At 39.0% G+C, this 17,733-nt stretch overlaps 1 protein-coding gene across 1 annotated transcript; it reads right to left on the minus strand.

The window, feature by feature from the left end:
- Positions 1-875: 875 nt before the first annotated feature.
- Positions 876-17,478, minus strand: unc119a (unc-119 homolog a (C. elegans)). Its single transcript, XM_055028479.1, has 5 exons — positions 16,954-17,478; positions 5,881-5,994; positions 5,682-5,772; positions 4,371-4,543; positions 876-4,237 (listed from the first exon to the last, which is right to left on the minus strand). The coding sequence occupies exons 1-5, from the start codon at positions 17,075-17,077 to the stop codon at positions 4,125-4,127; spliced, it is 615 nt and encodes a 204-aa protein (XP_054884454.1). The 5' UTR covers positions 17,078-17,478; the 3' UTR covers positions 876-4,124.
- Between the last annotated feature and the right edge of the window lie 255 nt (positions 17,479-17,733).

Here is a 17,733-nt window from a genome sequence, read left to right on the forward strand (position 1 = left end):
AATACAAACAAACAAACAGAAAAAAAGCAGAAAAAACAGAAGAAGGGAAAAGTTATATGATGGTAGAGTTCTTTACTTCTTTTTAAAGGAGTAATTTCATAAAGTATTTAAAGACTAAACAGTCCATTTGCTGGGCTCTATTTATGACTTTCTATACAGCCAGAGTCACTGTAGGCTTATAAAGAAGAAGATCCACCCTGTTCTAAGCAAAACAAATGTTTTTAAACGTCTAAACGCGTGAGTTGTACCTATTTGCAAACTACTCAGTTGGAATCTTCAACTATCTAAACTGAAGGAAAACTCTCCTAATGTCAACTCGTCTCTTATATTGAATGATGGGAAACTCATTCATCCATGGCCTTGTTAATAACCGCCATGTTGGAGCAGAAACAGGAGAAGCCGAGCCCAACTCCTGACATACAACCGTGCACCAAAAATCATCTGCGCCCTAAATGCTACTTTTAACATGATGCAGTCAAAACATCACCGCTCTCCAGGTACTGGTCTTTTGGATGGTCCATGGAAACAGTGCAATAACGCTGTTTCAAGAGCAGGTGGCAGCAACAGCCCCCACATGGTTCTGCTGTTTTTGTTTCATGCAACAAGGTACTTCTGTCAAACCTTTTAGTTTTCTCTTAAATGTAAGTATTTAGATTTATTCAGAAAAAAACTCCAGCCGCTGAGAACTGTAGTGTGTCGGTATGCTCCTCTGAACTTTTACACTTTTGTGAAACTGTTATTGGAATGGAAATGTCACAACAACATACTATGTGTGTATCTAAAAGTTGTATTTTTCTGTTAATGTCCTGTTTTAAGACTATAAAATTTTATTGTTTCAGTCATTCCTCAAGTCTGGAGATAAACGCATTGCAAGATTTTGTGAAAATCCCAGTTTTATTTCTTTGACAAAATTAAAGACAAAACTTTTACAATTTTCCATGTTGATTGAAAACATTTATCAGCGTCAAAGTTAACAGTGTTCAGTGAGACAGAAGGTATCAGATATCAGAACTGCTCTCTGATCTGTGGCTAGTTATAGACAGTTGTGGTCTGAAGTTTACATACATTCATTCACCGTGTGCATCAATGTCAAATAAAGTTGGAGCTTTTAATGATTCATTTAAGTTGTTCTTTTACCAACTTCAAGTAAATCCAAAATAACAATGGAGTGCGCTAATAAGAATTTATCATTTATCCATTGTAGAGTATATATACAGGCTTGAACATATGCAATTCCCCTTCTCTGATATTTGGTTAAATGTGTCTGTAGATTTTTGTACCATCTGTAAACTTCTAGCATCTACCAGTCTCCAAGTTTAAATCACGCAGCCTCTGATCAGAGGCAAACTTGAAGATATCAGACCCTCCACTATTACAGAAACTTCCTGCTATGAATCAGTACCACAGCTGCAAAGGCGCCCCACAGCATGATGCTGCTACCGTGCAGCAGGCCTGAAAGCCTTAACTTCTGATGTTGGTTTGGGTCATTGCGACCAAAAAGATAAAACCAGCAAAGCTTTTCTTTTTTTTTTTCTTCTTTCCTTTACCTCCTTTCAGTGTGAATGTGTTCATTTCTTTCTGTCTAGTGCCTCTCTGTGGACAATAAATGCAAAACATCCAAACCAATCACCTTTCGTCTAGAAAAAAAAACTTTCCCCACCACTGTAAATCTACATCCTCCTTCTTAGATCCTCACTGAGTTTGTTGGACTTGCAGATTGTTTTCAAACAACTCCATTTTAAACCAGCAAAGAGAAACCCACCACCCAGAACCGAATATGGTCGCTACATAAACAGGCCTCGGTTTTGTCAAGTAAAACATTCCAGAGCTTTCAACACCACTTATTCAATCTTTTCAGGTAATGCATACACAGCCTTTATTTACGACTATGACTCTTTATTTCAGAGAAAATCTGTGACAAATTAAAATTGATACACCCAGTTTTTTTTAAAATTTTTTTATATTGAATTTAGTTCCTTGGGTATAATGATTCAGCCCTAGAAAAAGAAGAGCTTAAACCAAACTTGATGAGTGTATGTTAGCCTCTGACTGGAACTGGATTTTTCCTGGCTCTTAAAAATATCCCTGCCGTGGCGGCAAAGTCAACCTGAAGACATGGATCGAATCAAATTCTCACAAAGACAAAGGACTCAGTCATCTGGACAGCAACAAAACACAGGCGGAAGACAGAGTCACTTAGATATGTCTGCTAATACAATTTTAAGTAACTATAAGAGTAAAAGTGCCATAAAGCTATAAACTGTAAATATGCGTTTAATTCTATAAAACTTTGTGTCTTTCTTTCTGTATATTGTAGTTTTCCTACATATAATCAGTTATAACAAAAAAAAGTTTTTAAATAGTTGCAAATAAAACATTCTATTTTATCTAAACACCAGCAGAAAATATCAATGCCTCCATTACCACACACACAAAGAAACTATATGGATGTTGTATGATAAAAAAAAAAAACCTAGGTTTACAATTTAGCTTGATATTGAAGAGAGCATGAGAAGTGCCTTGCAAAGGTATTCACATCTTTCACATTTTTTTATGTCACAGTTGAAAACTTTAGTAATGAGTGATGTCTGCAGGGTTTCTGCCCCGTACGCACAGCTGCGGTGAGCAGATCAGGGCCCACAGTGAAGCCGATGCTCTTCCACACTCAGAAAAATCAGTTCAGGTGGCGTCTCTGGCCTCCGTGATGACGTGTTCTGGACATGTCCACCAGTAGGAGACGCAGAGGGAGACACAGGACACCCTGGAGCTGGACCAAGTGGCTGGAAAGGGAGAACAAAACGTCTGCTTCTGACCCAACCCGGATCAAGTGGAAGCTAATGGATGGACGGACGGCAACTGAAAACTTTCTTGTCTTTTATTTGGATTCATACGACAGAGCGACGCAAAGTAGCGCATGTTTTAAAATGAGAAGGAAAGCATGCATGCTTTTCATGTTTTTTAGTTTTATAAATGAAAATCGGACCTTGCAGTGAAACATGGCGGTGGCAAAATCCCACTGTGGGGTGTTTTCCTTTAGCAGGGACAGGGACGCTAGGCAGAGATGATGAGAAAATGGATGCTGGTCAATCTGAGACCAAACATAAACATAAATGCATGCACATGTAGAAGACATGTATCCATTAGAAAATGTTTAAACCCATGACATTTTGCACTACTTTGTGTTTTTCTGCCACATAAATTCCTTATAAAATACACCAAAGTCTGTGGTTTTAATGTGACAGCATACAGCATTAAACAGGTGTAAATACTTTTGTACTCTTTATGAAGGTGACTGAGAAAAAGGTTTGTCTTAAAGCCTAAACATCTACAGCAGGAATAAGGAAAAAGCTTATTCCTGCTCAGGAGGCTGATAAAAACGTTTCCTGGTCAGACTCAATTGTTTCCACTGTGAATGGGTTTTTCCTTATATTGCAAAACTACTGGGAAAATGCTCTTAAACTGAAACAGAGATTGTATTTTTACTGCTGTAGGTTTTACTTAAATTCAGAAACCGGTTGATGAGAAGAATTGGTCCTGTCCTGGAGGAAGAAGGAAGTTCTTTCACAAAATATGAGAGCATCTTGTGTTGCATCAGACATCATAACTTTTAAAAGATTGGAACAACTTAAATATATTTTGAAACCTGATTCTATCACTGTAATGCTTGTTTTATTTTTGTCCCTCTCTTCAGTCCATTTCATGTGCTATTGCTGATGCTGAATCTTATAGAAATGCAGTAAATTTGTAAAATCCCATAAAAATGATCCATGTTATTTCTTGGGCTTGCATAGTGGGGTTTTGATTATTTTCCGGCCACCAACTAACACAAAAAATAAAAACAAGAAAAGAAAAAAAAAAGTCCTCTCTTTTCCTGATGAAGCTGAGCCCACATATGCAGACTGAAATCAGTGGCCCGTTTGTGCTGCCCACACGCTTCCATCCATGTACTCTGATGCAAACTGGTAGACTTTGCTGCTCGTTGTCCAGGCAGCTAAGTGCCTGAGTGGGAATGTGCAGAGCTAACAGGGGTGATAAATGAGCATCTAAAGCCAGCGATTTGTCCATCAGTTCATGTGTTTCTGGTCCTGAAAATGTCTTGAATCAGAGGAGCGGAGATGGTCTTCCTACGGCCCTCCGCAGTAGGAATAATCTGCTTTGTTGTGCATCACCAGCTTGTTGTCCACAAAGTAGAAGCTGTCGGATTGTGTCTCGTAAGGGTGCTGGATCATCTCGCGCACTGAAAGAGAGACACAGAGAGGAAAGCCACACCACGATCAGGATTTTGGTACATTAAATCCGTTCCAGCTGTGCGAGTGTTGTTGCCTCTTTCGGTGATGTGTCACGGCGTCCCCTGTATGCGAAACACTCACTGGTTTCCTCGGACAACGTGGGGAACTCGTAAATGTGTTCGCAGGTGTTCTTGCTGCTGGGCATGCAGAAGCCGAACTCGAAGTCGAAGCTCTTCAGCAGCTTGTCGCGGAAGTAGTGTCTCTCGATCATACGGAAGTTGTTGATGGGGGTGTCTCCTACTGTGAACTCCACTCTGTGGCGACACAAGGACAAAACAGACTCACCGAATGTGCTGCTGCTCGTTGATGCTCTAAAGATGACTGGGCCTTTTTTGTTTAACATCTGGAAAGTGGATGAAAGGGTTACATTCGGTTTCCTTTACATTTTTTGTTCATACTACTTTCAGATCAAAATACGTCAATAGTTTTAACAATCCTAATCTTTCTTTGAACACCTTTTCGGTTTCACAAGCTTGCAGTTAGAGTTTAAAGCTTCAAACATTCTGTGGTGAAGCATGCAACAGGCAAAAGGGAACAGCTTTGCATCTGAATCAACACCAGAATAAAGTTTTTACTACTATCATTCCAGTGATGATTGTTATATTAATGCATTTGTGCTATTTTTCTAACTTCCTATTGCAGCTAGCAGTGCTGCAGAGGTACTGTGGGTATGTTCATGTTTGAAGGCTGATTTTGAAGGCAGATTATGTCACAGCGATGCAGCGAAGGCAGTTCAAATTCAAACGGTTCTCTAAGTTTGACCCTCAGCTGCCTTTTCCTTTTACCGGATTTGAAGGTCGGGTCTGAGGTGTCCTTTGCAGCCAAACCTAATTCAAGATTCAATGTGTTCTTCTAACAATGATTGGTGAACTGGGAGAAAGAGTGGGAAAGGAGTACAGTTTTAAATGTAAGTATATAAAAATGCTCCCTGCTATTAAACCATGCTTTTTGTGTGTAATAATAATCGGAGAAGTGGTAAAAAGAGATACTGACGGTGTAATAACAGATCATGTATTATGGTTTTGGCTGGAACTAATGGTCAGCACAAACATTTGTTTTTTTCTGATAAAAATGAAATAGAAGTAATGATTATATGCACAGTGTAATATGAATTTGTATCTCTATGATAAAGCTGCTTCATTGAATTCAAAATCTGAAGAAGTCACGGAGCGGGACTGAAATGATGAAGACCTTTAATGCGGTCTGTCTGAGCTGTTGTCACGGATCACCATGAGTCTGTTGTCCCGAACTGAACCCTTCATGCCTCCTACCTCTGCTCTTCAGCAGCGGCGGCAGCGGCAGCAGGGACCGCTGCATGTTTTCCATTGCTTCAGAGCACTCTTTTGTTTTCTATAAATTCTTATCATACACACTCTCCACATTCTCACTTACGTGGCTCCAACTTGTCGTAGTTGGAGGAAAGCTGGAGTGAACTGGTATCGAACAAAACGGCCGGTGTTGGGGTCACATTGCTTTAAACCACCTGGACACAAACAGGTGAACAAAAAAAAAAATATTCAGAATCATGTAAAAAATGTATTTTTCTTCACTTTAAAGATGGCAGTTTCGGTCTCTGGGGCTTGGCTCCGACCTGGTGTTGGAGGTTTGGTGATCTCAAACAGGACGGTTCCTGTTTCCATGTCACGGATTTTAAACCGGGTGAAGTCAATCATGTGGACATTTTCCTCTGGAGCACAAAGGTAATCTGGAAAAAAAATTTACACACAGCCAAAGCAAGCAAATTTAAAATACGTGAATGAAACAGATGTTTCTAACATGTCCATCTGCTAAAACAGGCTGATGGGCATGTTAGTTGGTCTGAAGTTGGGCTACACTCTTTTAATTTTTCAATGGTGTTTTGAGCAGAGCTGCATGATGATGTTGCTCACTAATGTACAAACCAAATGAACTTCAATGGTTGACTATTTGTGTAAATTATGAGTCCTTTGAAAAAACACAAATCTTTTTCCATCCTCCATCAGGTGAAAGGTCACTTCTCAACAATCCATCTTGACACATTCAGGCTTTTTTTTGCTGATTTTCTCCAACTGCATCTAATGATTATGTTAACTCTGCATGGTAGTGTGTGTGTGTGTGTATGTGTGTGTGTGTGGGGGTGTGTGTGTGTGTGTGGTGTGTGTGTGTGTGTGTGTGTGTGCGCGTGATCATGTGTGAGACATTCCCTACCCAACGGGCCTGGATTAGACCTAAGAGGCTTATTGTGTTTTATCATCACATGGACCAACTGGTTTTAAAGCACTCGCATACGTACACACACAAAGACACACCATTTCTCTTAAAGTTCGGAATGCCAGCTTCAGAAGTCGATGCTGCAGAAATTTTTGTAGGTTTCGTGTTGCGGGTTTCTGTTAAAGTTCGCTGTGAAAATATTAAAACATCAATACAATCAGACAGAGTCGCGCTCCTGCATCCTCTTGTATTTCTGAGGGTTAAGGAGCAGATGGGCAGCTCAGGCTTTAGCCACCTGCTCAGAGATATTTATAAACCTTTTCATAAAGTACAGTACACAACAGCTAACACCTTGTCTGAAAATATCCTCCTCGCAAAACATGACTATTTAGAGCCTTCTGTTTGATGTAATGGCCAGCATGGCAGAGCATTGAACACTGAAAAATAGTTAAGCGCTGACAGGATGTGCTGAGCATGAGTCTGAGGGAATTGTTACAGTTTTTTTAGATCTCCCTTTTTGTTTAGTTTTTTTTTTTTTTTTTGTATTTCTGCATAACACGTAAGAACCTGTGGAAGACCAAAAGGGCCAAATTGGTCATTAATTAAATGCACTTCGAAATAAATCAATGATTATTTGAATGTATAAATAATTTGTTTAACAGCCATAAACTTAGGGCTGTTAATTAAACACATGTTTAATTTTTTCATGGTTCTTGTTCCTGCAGATTTACTATGAAATAAGTTTCCAATAACTTGCCAATCAAAGTCAAAGGTCTGTTGAGTTCCCCTAGTTTGACCCTGTTGGGACTCCATATAAACATGAAAATGCAAATCTTATTTTTGCCTTCTTCGTCTTTAAAAGTATCCCTGTACTGCCTAGAAATGTTATCTAAAATAAATTTAAATATTGAGCTACATTATTGAATTAAGCCTCAAAAAATACAAAACATTTTTTGTAGGTCACTAAAGACTATTGTGTCAAAAATAAAAGATATTTTCATCATAATTGTGACCAAAAATAATTAAAACTTGACGTTCGTTTCTGAAGTTGTTTGCTGTCACTATTCCACTGGCTAATTGTTTTTTTTCCTTTTGTCTTTTTTTACACAGGTCAGTGTAAAAAAACCCAAACGTTCATCTTTCTGACTATAAATCAACAACATTAAAGTCCTTCAGTCTTGCTAGCACTGAAAATTATTTAAAAATCTCATTACTACTACTAATAATTAAACGGCATAATTCATGATGGCAGCTAGGAGTCAGAACGTAGGTCGTTTGTTCCCTCAGCTCTTTCTTCGCCGTGACAGACCAGAAAAATGACCAGATTACGGCAGACGAGGCTCCAGGTTCATCTGTCCACCTCCCACTTCATCCCACCGTGACTCTTGAATAAGGCGTGAAGATGCTTGGATTTTCCTGCTAAAGGTGGAAACAGTCCACCTTTTCCCAAATCAACAAATGACCCTCTCAGCAGTTCTGTGAGAGTAAAGAAGTGGTTGAGGGGATAAAAGCCACAGTGATTCTCCTGAATCTGAGGTTTGATTCAGGAGAATCACTGTGCCGTATTTTCAGCATCCCTGAATAACCTTTCCCAGGGAGGGAATAGACATTGAAAATGTTGCTTTAAATGAGGGGAAAAGGCCTATCTGAGTTAATTAATAATTACATCTACATGTTTGATATTTCTTACATGTTAACCTAGTAAAAGACAAGAAAGAAAGAGATAAAAAGAAATGCAAAATGACTAAACTAACAGTTTGTGGTGAAAAGTAAATAAATAAAAGAGCATCAAACTGTTAATATAGTAAAATTATAATATTGTAGCATCTTTCCCTGATGTTTTTATAATTTTGTTAAGAAATACTGTAGTGTTTTTTCTATGCAGCAAATGAAACCCCAAAATCTAAAGTTTTTATTAAGTGTTTGCTTACACAAATTAACTTTATGGCTCTTAAGATATTAGGGTGAACAATTCACTATTTATTTTGTAGGAGTTTGTTAATTGATAATTTACTTAGTTTGCCAACAAATACGCAAAGGACAAAATTACTCACAAATGTACATTTTCTAATCAAATGCATACTTAAAACTTAACATGACCCAACTTATCTCAAAGATCTCTACCGCTATGTTAGGAGAATGCTGATTTTTCTATCTATAGCTCTTTTTGCACTAAAAACTATACATTTTGTTTTGATTCTTGTTCTTACGTAAGGGAACGGATAATGATGTTCACTTTATTGTTTTGTGAATGTGTGGCTCACTCTTTTTTTTTTTGCATACTAAGCAAATATGATAAATCATAATTTCCTTGAACTGAAATGAATTCTGACTTAGGGCTTTTTTTCAATGTATGTGAGCACAGAGGGTTAAGCAGACCAAAATAAACTGCCTGAGATGAGATTTAAAAATGTTGTCTGATGATGAAAAACATCATTCAGCAAGTCTTTCAAAAGACAGAGCCATAAACAGTTAACTGAATGAACATATAAACACGACACAGTTTATAGACTGTTTTTCATCTAATTCTTCCACAGAGAAATCAGAGGTTGGCCTACATAGACTCAACAGAATCTTGTGGATTTTATCTGGTACAAAATTTCTTTTTTCCTCTGAAAATCATTCATGTAAGGGTAACATCAGTGTGGGACGAAAACAGATGATTATTGGATTAATAACAGAACAGTGGCTGACTCAAACTGCTCAGGATTTTTCAGAAACAGAGATAAAAATAACAACGTGAGTCATCTATAACTAATAGCTGCTCACATTGTGACATAGACGGTTTCCTCTCAGACTGGCAAAGTCCAGTCTGGAGCGCGTCTGTTTTTTGCACCATGGGTGAACAAAAAGCAGGATCATAGTATGCTGGTTACAATGGAAACCATTAAAAAATGTTTTATCAACTCATAAAACTTAAGTAAAGCTATAATGATGTTGACTTTGATGTTTTCTGATTTTCAACATTTCACAAATTGTGCATTATATTGTTACATTTTAAACTCAACAAGATCCCAATGAAAGTGTTGGCACCTCCCCTCCCCAACCCATTGCTGCACACTCTCCTTTAGCTGTTGCATTTTCCCCTTCCAATAACTAAGACAATTTAGGCCACTTGAACATTTTTCCAGTTTTGGATGATGATGTGAACTATGAAGAGCAATCAGTGACTCACATTGAGGTAGTGCTGCAGTTGTTGAGCAGACAACTGCAGGATTTATAGTCTGACTAGTTACCCATCTATTATCAGTTTGTTATTCTTTTGTTCATGAAAGAACCTGTTGCTGCCACCCTATCGTATTGTGAAATATAACTTTATTTTTATTAAAAGGCTCCATATCGCACCTCGAGGTAAAGAATGGGAATGATGCATGCCACTAAAAAGAACAGCTTTATACTTTTTCTTAAGTCATTGTCCTCCCAACAGACAGATATAACGTGGAGAAACATTTTCTGCAACACCTGAAAGATGATGAAAATGTCTGACAAAATCATCTCTGTTGTGAATTTCTCTACAACAGAAAAAAGAGAGCATTTCTGTCTCTCTTCCCCATTATTCACCTCCCAGGTCAACAAGCAGGAGCAGCAATAAATCAGAGCAGATTATCTGATATGAGGCAATCGCTGCATGCAAATCAAATTCAGTGTTTTTATTTTGCAACACTGAAGCCCGAGGGGGAAAAGAGCACTTGGCAATGAGGGATTTGTTTCCAGCACTGCTGCAGCTACATCAAAGTTCCGGCATGAGATTTCCTGATAGTGCCTGGTCGGAGTATCTGGACCTTTTCACTATTTGTCACGTCACAACTGCAAACCTCCAGCGTGAGGCGTCTCTCTACCAGAAGGTCTTTGCTCAATCAACAAATCACTCAAGTCTGTTTGCATAACACATCTCAGTAACAAAGTAGTTCAAAGTGCTTTACATTGTGAAAAACAAAAAAAAAAATCCCAACAACGTACAGCATATTGTGCACATTCTTATTCATCCAGATTCTCAGTTTGGTTTACATCTGGCCATGAATAGACTTTGACCAAAACCATTCAGTTGTAGCTCTGGGTGGAAGTTCAGGGTTGCTCTACTGCGACGATCTCATGAAATGAAAAACTGTGCAACAAGTTGACAAAGTTTGTACTTTTGCAAGGTTTTTACTGTCCTGTAATTGGCTCAGTCCTTCTGCACTTTAACTCTTATCATGTTGAGCCTCATGCTGTCACCCCAACATTTCATACTGGAGGAGTTGTGTACATGGGAAAAATGTCTTGTTCCACTGACTGATCATTTCACATGTAACTAGGACTTTTCCATCAATGTTAAGGAATTATTATTTTAAGACAATGTCCTATGCTGCTGAAAAGTTGGCTGTAAGTTAGTTTTGTCTTATTTCAAGTGTACTAATATATTTGCACTAGAAACAAGATCAAAAATAATACTTGGTAAGATTTTGTGTTTTTGCAGTGTACTGGATGAAAAGTGGAAAAGCACAGTTTTTGGATTTTCTTTTATAAAAGGGATCAGAAAACATACACAACTTTTCAGTGTACTTCACATTTATGCTCTACCTTTGTTAGTCTGATACATAAAATCCCAAATAAGTGAAGTTTCTGTAATCTGACTAAATGTAAAAAGTTCAAGAGGTACTGATCCTTTTGCATGACAATTGTCTTTGATATTGTTTTGCAGTTCAATAACTGTAAAGACAAAGTAACAAAACAAGGCTTTTGTTAGACATATTGTCTATCAGCATAAATCAGTGCAGTCTTTCTTTGCTGAAATTGCTCTTATTAAAGTAAACTCAGCTGCACGTCTGGAGCCATTCTGTGCTCAGAAACAGAGTCTGTCTGAAACCAAAGTGGCAGTCTCACAGAGCAGGCCAGCTGCCATCTATAGCTCCTTAATCCCTCAGATTAGCCTGGAGTAACAGACTTTTAGCCTCAGGGATTGACTTCACATGCCTTATTCTTTCCATCTGACTCCGAGGCCTCTGAGTGATGCCGAGTCCTTGTGTTGAAGTCAGAACATGAGGAAGGACAATGCAAGCGTGTGGTTTTAAAATAACCTGAAGCTGAGAGAGCATCCGACGGAATGTGGCTGTTTGTACGATGACGATGATGTACGGTGCACCTGTGACTGACAGGCTGTTTCATGTCTCTCAGTTAAAAGCACCTGTGGGCAAATTGGCAAACAGTGAGGTTCATGGAGGGGTTGCACTCTGTGCACCTGAATGCAGATGAGATTCTTTCTTCTCATCTTTCTCCAAAAAACGTTACAAAGGAGAGAGAAAACTGTGATTTCCTTGCATAATGACACAAAGTAGAGAATTATTGCAAAGTAGAAGGTTAATGACACATGGGTCTTATTTTAAATCCCTTAAAAAGGTGGCATGTGTATTCAACCATCTTTTTTCAGAGTCATATGATTACCAAATGCTGTCCATTGGTGTGTAATAAATAGCAATCTCAGTGTAAATCCAGCTAGTATGTTTGTTGGAGAACATTGATGAACAAAGAGCATCATAAAAACCAAGGAACACACGAATCAGGTCAGAGATAAAGCTATGGAGGAGTTTGACGCAGAGTTAGGCTATAAAGCTGCAAGACCGGAGATAAACGGAGGACAATTCCTTCGTTTGTTGGAAATGTCCAGACTTAAATTTTTTTGGTCTGGGTCACTCTGGGTTAGGAGTTGAACATCACTATTCACAGATATTCTTCAATAATTTGATAAATCATCAGCTGTTAAGTATCTATTACTCTACTGATAACCTGCTAAGTCTTTAATTTGAAAAAAACTAAACAAAACAAAAAACCTCTGAGAACTTTGTCTCCCTCGTGTCTCATTCTAAGGGGTCAGATTATCCTTGGCTATCTAGTTATACTGCTACAGGCTTAAGCTGCTGTGCACACTTTTCTTCCCTTTCTTCTTCTATACTGTTCAAATTGGATCATTAGCTTTTAAAACTGTTAACTTTATGTCAGAAGCTACACCTGGTCTGGGGTTTTGTTTGTCTGTGACACTTTTCTGGAGACGGGCACCGACTCCAGAAACCATCGAACCAGATTTGCAGAGGTTTTCCTCATATGACCCCTGATTTAGTTGTATTCATCTGAGCAATTAGAACATAAAGTATATCTACATGTGTGACTTTAGCAAAGTCAAATATTGTGAAGTAATCTATCTGAAGCTCACACTATGTTGTCCTTTTTGAGTTTTCCCAAAATGTTTAATCCTAATTACTGTGAACTTCTAACTATGGAAAAAGTTATGAAAAAAACTTGAGAAAAACTGCATGAGATAGACAACACACCGGGACTTTTAATATGACTGACCCTCTGTCGTCCTAATATTAATAATCCATCTCTATTTTTTTTATTTATGCGCTGTTATGATGTCACAGGTCTCAGTTCATCCCTTAGATTTGGTTCTTAGTTTCTTTCTGTGCCTCATTGGCTCAGTTTGGTTTTCATTTATGGTTATATTTTTGTTAATTCCTTGCTGATCATTCACTTAGATTTTGCTCACTAATTATTATTTATTGTGTATTTAGCATAATGTTCTTTGGATGTTTCTTTCTGTTAGTGTTTTTTTTAAGTTTCAGGGCTTTCTGCCTTCCTCAGTTTGCCAGTATGCATCTCTTCCCAGTTGTTTCTCTTCTCATTTCCTATGCTGTCCCTCTCCCCCTGCTACTCACCTCTGATGAGCTCTTCATGTTTCCTTGTCTCTGCCGCCTCACCCTCAGTATTTAAGCTCCTCATTCTCTTTACTCACTGATGGATTTTACCGTTGTCGTCCCGATTCCTCTGTGCAAATCTGCAAACCCCATAGATTTAGTCCCTGGTTCCCTCCAAAGTATTGTATGTCTCCTTTGTTTCCATAAAAAAAACTTAATTAATTTACTCTAGTGGATCTCTGCTCTTGGGTGCTTAAGCACAATACTTTCCCAATATGACAATACCTTCATTTTAATGAGTGGTTATTTGATCTCTGCTTTTTTAAAAATCATCTCACCCCATTGGATATTTTCTCCTTTTCACACTACTCTCTATGAACAGGTTGAAACAGTTGTCTGAGGTCATCAGAAAGCACAGAGGTGGAAGTATCATGAAAAGCAGAAAGAGAACTATGGTTGCAGATTGTGGTGCAAAATGATTCAATATACTGAAAATCCTGGAGTTAGCAAAGTAAACCACTAAATCTTTGCATAGTTGCTCAAATCCTTCAAGTGGTAGTTCCAGAAATGCTGTAGCATCAACAACCAATAACAGGTGATGCTGCCCTGTCTTCACCCACATAGCCAGCTCCTTTCTGCTGTCTATAGTATTCTGTCTGTCTCCTTTCAACACCACATGCTGTTTAAATCCAGGTGGAAACTGACAGATGACCGACTCAGTCTGTGTTCATGTGCACTCACACATAAAAAGCTATTCACAGTTGGCGGAGGAGAAGATGATGGATGCAACACGAACATCTTCCAATGCCAAACAGAATGATGCTGGAAAGACAATGTAGTAAAATAAGATAATAACAATTATGAATTGAATCTGCTAAAAAAATTAAAAATCAGCACTACAACTCTTTGCTGACTGCAAGGACATCATTAATTATGCATCATGTAAACATGAGAGGTTACAGGAAGGGACTGCACAGATTTGTTGTGCTTTTAAACAACAAATCCCACCAACTTCAGTTCAGACATGAAGATTCTGAATGCATGGCTCTCGGATGATTATTTTACATTTTTTGCCATTGAAGTAGCTATCTGTGATGTGGACATACCATGAATTTGCTGCTCTGATGTATATTTGTTTTCTCGGCAGGCTGTGGGTTGATGAGGTTTGAAGCTGGGCCTGTCAGGGTCTGGGGTTGGCTGTGTTAGTTTTTTATTTGTTTGTTTGATCAGTGTTTGTGTTCCTCTGCTTTTTTAAAAATTAGTTCTGCTTTGTTTCCATTTCCACTTCAGTTCTTCCTAAGTGAATCTAGTCGTGTTTATTTATTGTTGTCGTCATTCTTTGCCACTCAAGTTTAATTATGTTTCTTCAGTCATTCTGCAGTGTTTAGGTTAATTTAATTTTCTGTGTCTTCTCCCTCGCCCCCCGGTGCCACTCAGTTTGCCTCCTGATCCCTTCACACACACCTGGAGACACTTTTCTTCCCTTTCCATCAGCCTCGGTCTTTTGCTCAGCGTTCTACCTCCAGAGTATTTAAATACTTCATTCTCAGTCGCTCCTTGCCGATTCCTCTCATCTACTCCCTTCTTTTCCGTATGTCCTACTCATGTCTCCCTGCTGGATGTTTTCCTATGAATCTTTAGTTCTGCCTTGCCTACCTATAATGTTTGTTTTTCATAATTTTTTCATTAAACTACTATTCTTCAGCGCCTCTGCTGCTCTGTATTTGGATCCATTCAAGCACATTATGACAGTGCTGCTCCAAAATGATGCCATTTATGTCAGGAATCTCCTGATTCTTGATGATCTCTCTCATCAAACAACAATAAAAAAAAAACTTGCTAAGTGTCTGTTTTTTGTGTGGTCATTAAAAATGGTGGTAATAAATGTTCTTGGATGTTCACAATACAAATAAAAATGAATGTAGGAAGCGGAGCAGCACCCTTTGACAAATTAAGATCAAACTAAATTCCAGTTTTACCTGTTGATTAAATTCTTGAAAAATGCTGAATTAATGCTGTATCTTTATACCTTATCTTGAACCGTAATTAATAACTACCTGCTTCATTGCGCAATGCTGTGTTACAGCCATCCTGACATAATCCAGATTACATGTCAGTGGAGAGCAGAGATTACCACACCATCACGAGTGATTTAGGATTTATCACACTGATGAGACGCTGGTGTTTCTTCTCCACTCAGAGGTGGTAAAACGCAGACAGAGGTGACGATCTGAGGGTTAAACCTTTACACTGAAGTGAGTTTGGCTCCGAATCCAAACATCACTTCCTGCTGCTCACAAGGATCAATTCATATAAACTAATATGATAAATTAATACACAAAAAATTACACACGCTTCCAATTTTCTGTGCTTTAAATAAATTTTTGAAGACAAAAACAAAAGTTAAGAATGGTTTTGTTTCAAATATTTTTATGAAATGTTTAAATCAAGTTTGGGTCACAACTCCGATGCAAAAATGTGTGTATTTTTTTTGTTTCTTGAGATCCTAATGTGACACTAACATATTCTTTACGAAAATAAAACATTCTCCTGAAATTATACAATTTAATATCAGAGCTTCAATATTAAGCCATGATAGTATTTAACTCAATATACGAGCTTAATATATAAGCTTATATATACATATGTAGCTTCAATGATGGGCCTCAGAAGATAGGATTAAATTTTGACTTTATGACTTTTCTGTGGTGTTACATTTTACATTTTTTCTGACATGAGCTAAAGAAAGTGGACTCCAACATTTGCCTTTCTTTCCACACACCCATCTGCCATCTCTCAATCCTGATTTGCAACTGACTGAAACTCCAAACTAGGAATCTGTGTTTTCTTTCTGTCTGCTCAAACTTCTCAAACACTAAGTCAGCTGCAGCAGATGGAGGCCCAAACGCATCCTGCACACTGCCGGTTCCGTCTTGTAAAAAGAAAGTTGTTCCTTTCCACTGTCACCACATGCCTGCTCCAGACAAAAGATTGTGACTCCATGCAGGTGGCTGGATTTTCTTAGATAATGTTAGTATTTCAAACTGAAGATGACTTCATTGCATTATAGCATGGATCAAACTGAACTGTGTGTAGCTGAATTTGAATCTGTATCATACCTGGAATGATTTGACTATATTTCCTAGTTCTACTAGAATTTGATAAAATCTGTAAATGAAGCATATGCACAGAACAACTTAAGTTTCTAACCACCCAAATGAGGAAAGATTCTCTTGGTTTGGAATTGTGAAGGTCCAGCCCTGTTATGAAATGTTGACATATTTCCATGATATAAGAAACAGCAGAGCAGTGGCGCCCACACACACACACACACACACACCACCACACACACACACACACACACACACACACACACACACACACACACGCACAGTTCTTGTTTTTCTGCTCCATCTGGGAGCTGTCTGCACTATCAGCTATAATTAGTAGATCACATCTCAGGCCACCTGTTACCTCAGAGCTGCAGGTGTGGTAAGGTGAGCTCGAGTTTAGTCTGGGAGGGAAACCTACTCAGCTCTCAAAAAGCAGCAATAATTTCAACAAACAATGCACACTTATCATTACCAGCGGGGAAACTTGCAGTGCACAGAAACTGACGGTGAAGATCCACCTGCTCACTGTGCAGACTGCTTCAAACGCCTCAGTCTTATCGAAAGCTGTCGCTGTCCATGGTAGCAACCTTCCCCAAGAGAGGCAGGCAGTAAGCATATAATCAGGCTCCTAGAGGAGCAGCAGCAGTTAAACCCTTGGTTTTCCTGAAAGCATTCCCACAGCCGGTTACTCACTCTCTGTGATCTTCTGCAGCCCCAGCACATCCTCTGGTGTTATCACTGTGTTCTTGCGCAGCTCCTCTTCGGTTCTAACCGGGATGCCCATGTCTGATGAGTTGCAGCCCTGCTGCACTTTCATGTCCAGCCGACGAGGATCGCAGCCGGGAACTGACCGAGGCTCTCTTCCTCTCGGCGCACGAACAGATTCACTTTGCGCCGGAAGCCTTCAGAGGCGCGATGTCGAGCAAGCTCTGCGCTGTTACCAGAATAACTCGTTCCCCATGCCTCCTCCTCCCCTCCACGATCCAGTAGGAAATAAAAATCAGCTCTCTGCTCCCTCCCTCCTTCCTCTCCTCCCGGGCTCATCGGCTCTTTCACAAGCTATTTAATCCAAATCCCGTTTTAAAGCGAGCGCGGTGCGCTGCTGCTCCACTTCACCACCAACGCTGCCTGCCGGGAGTCTTTTCTCTTCTTGACTTTGCGTCATGGCCGCACTCAACAGAGTGGGTGAAGTGAAACATCACAATGTTCTTTCTCTGTTCTTCTAATTTATCAAATGTTCACCCAAGTCCAATTTCTCCCTCCCTGCCCCCACCCCCAAAGTTTTAAATGTGCCAAAATAGAATAAAATAGGCACTTTTCCCCCCCACCTTTATGTTATGCTACATAGTTATTTCCTCATCAAAACCACACATTGCTTTGATTCCTTACTGCATGTCTGAGAGATCCTTGAATCTCCTTCTGCAGCCATTCAAGACTGTCTAAACAAATTGCTCTCCCAAAGCGCCACCTACT

Source organism: Poeciliopsis prolifica, unplaced genomic scaffold (assembly GCF_027474105.1).
Source record: "Poeciliopsis prolifica strain line A6 unplaced genomic scaffold, Auburn_PproV2 SCAFFOLD004, whole genome shotgun sequence".
Classification (NCBI taxonomy): Eukaryota; Metazoa; Chordata; class Actinopteri; order Cyprinodontiformes; family Poeciliidae; genus Poeciliopsis; species Poeciliopsis prolifica.

Excerpts from the sequence above, each read along its gene's own strand:
- unc119a (XM_055028479.1), bottom strand. The coding sequence starts at position 17,077 with ATGAAAGTGCAGCAGGGCTGCAACTCATCAGACATGGGCATCCCGGTT. Across the intron at positions 5,995-16,953 it reads GCTGCAGAAGATCACAGAGA|ATTACCTTTGTGCTCCAGAG; the intron begins GTGAGTAACCGG and ends TTTTTTTTCCAG. Across the intron at positions 4,544-5,681 it reads CTACGACAAGTTGGAGCCAC|AGTGGAGTTCACAGTAGGAG; the intron begins GTAAGTGAGAAT and ends GTGTCGCCACAG.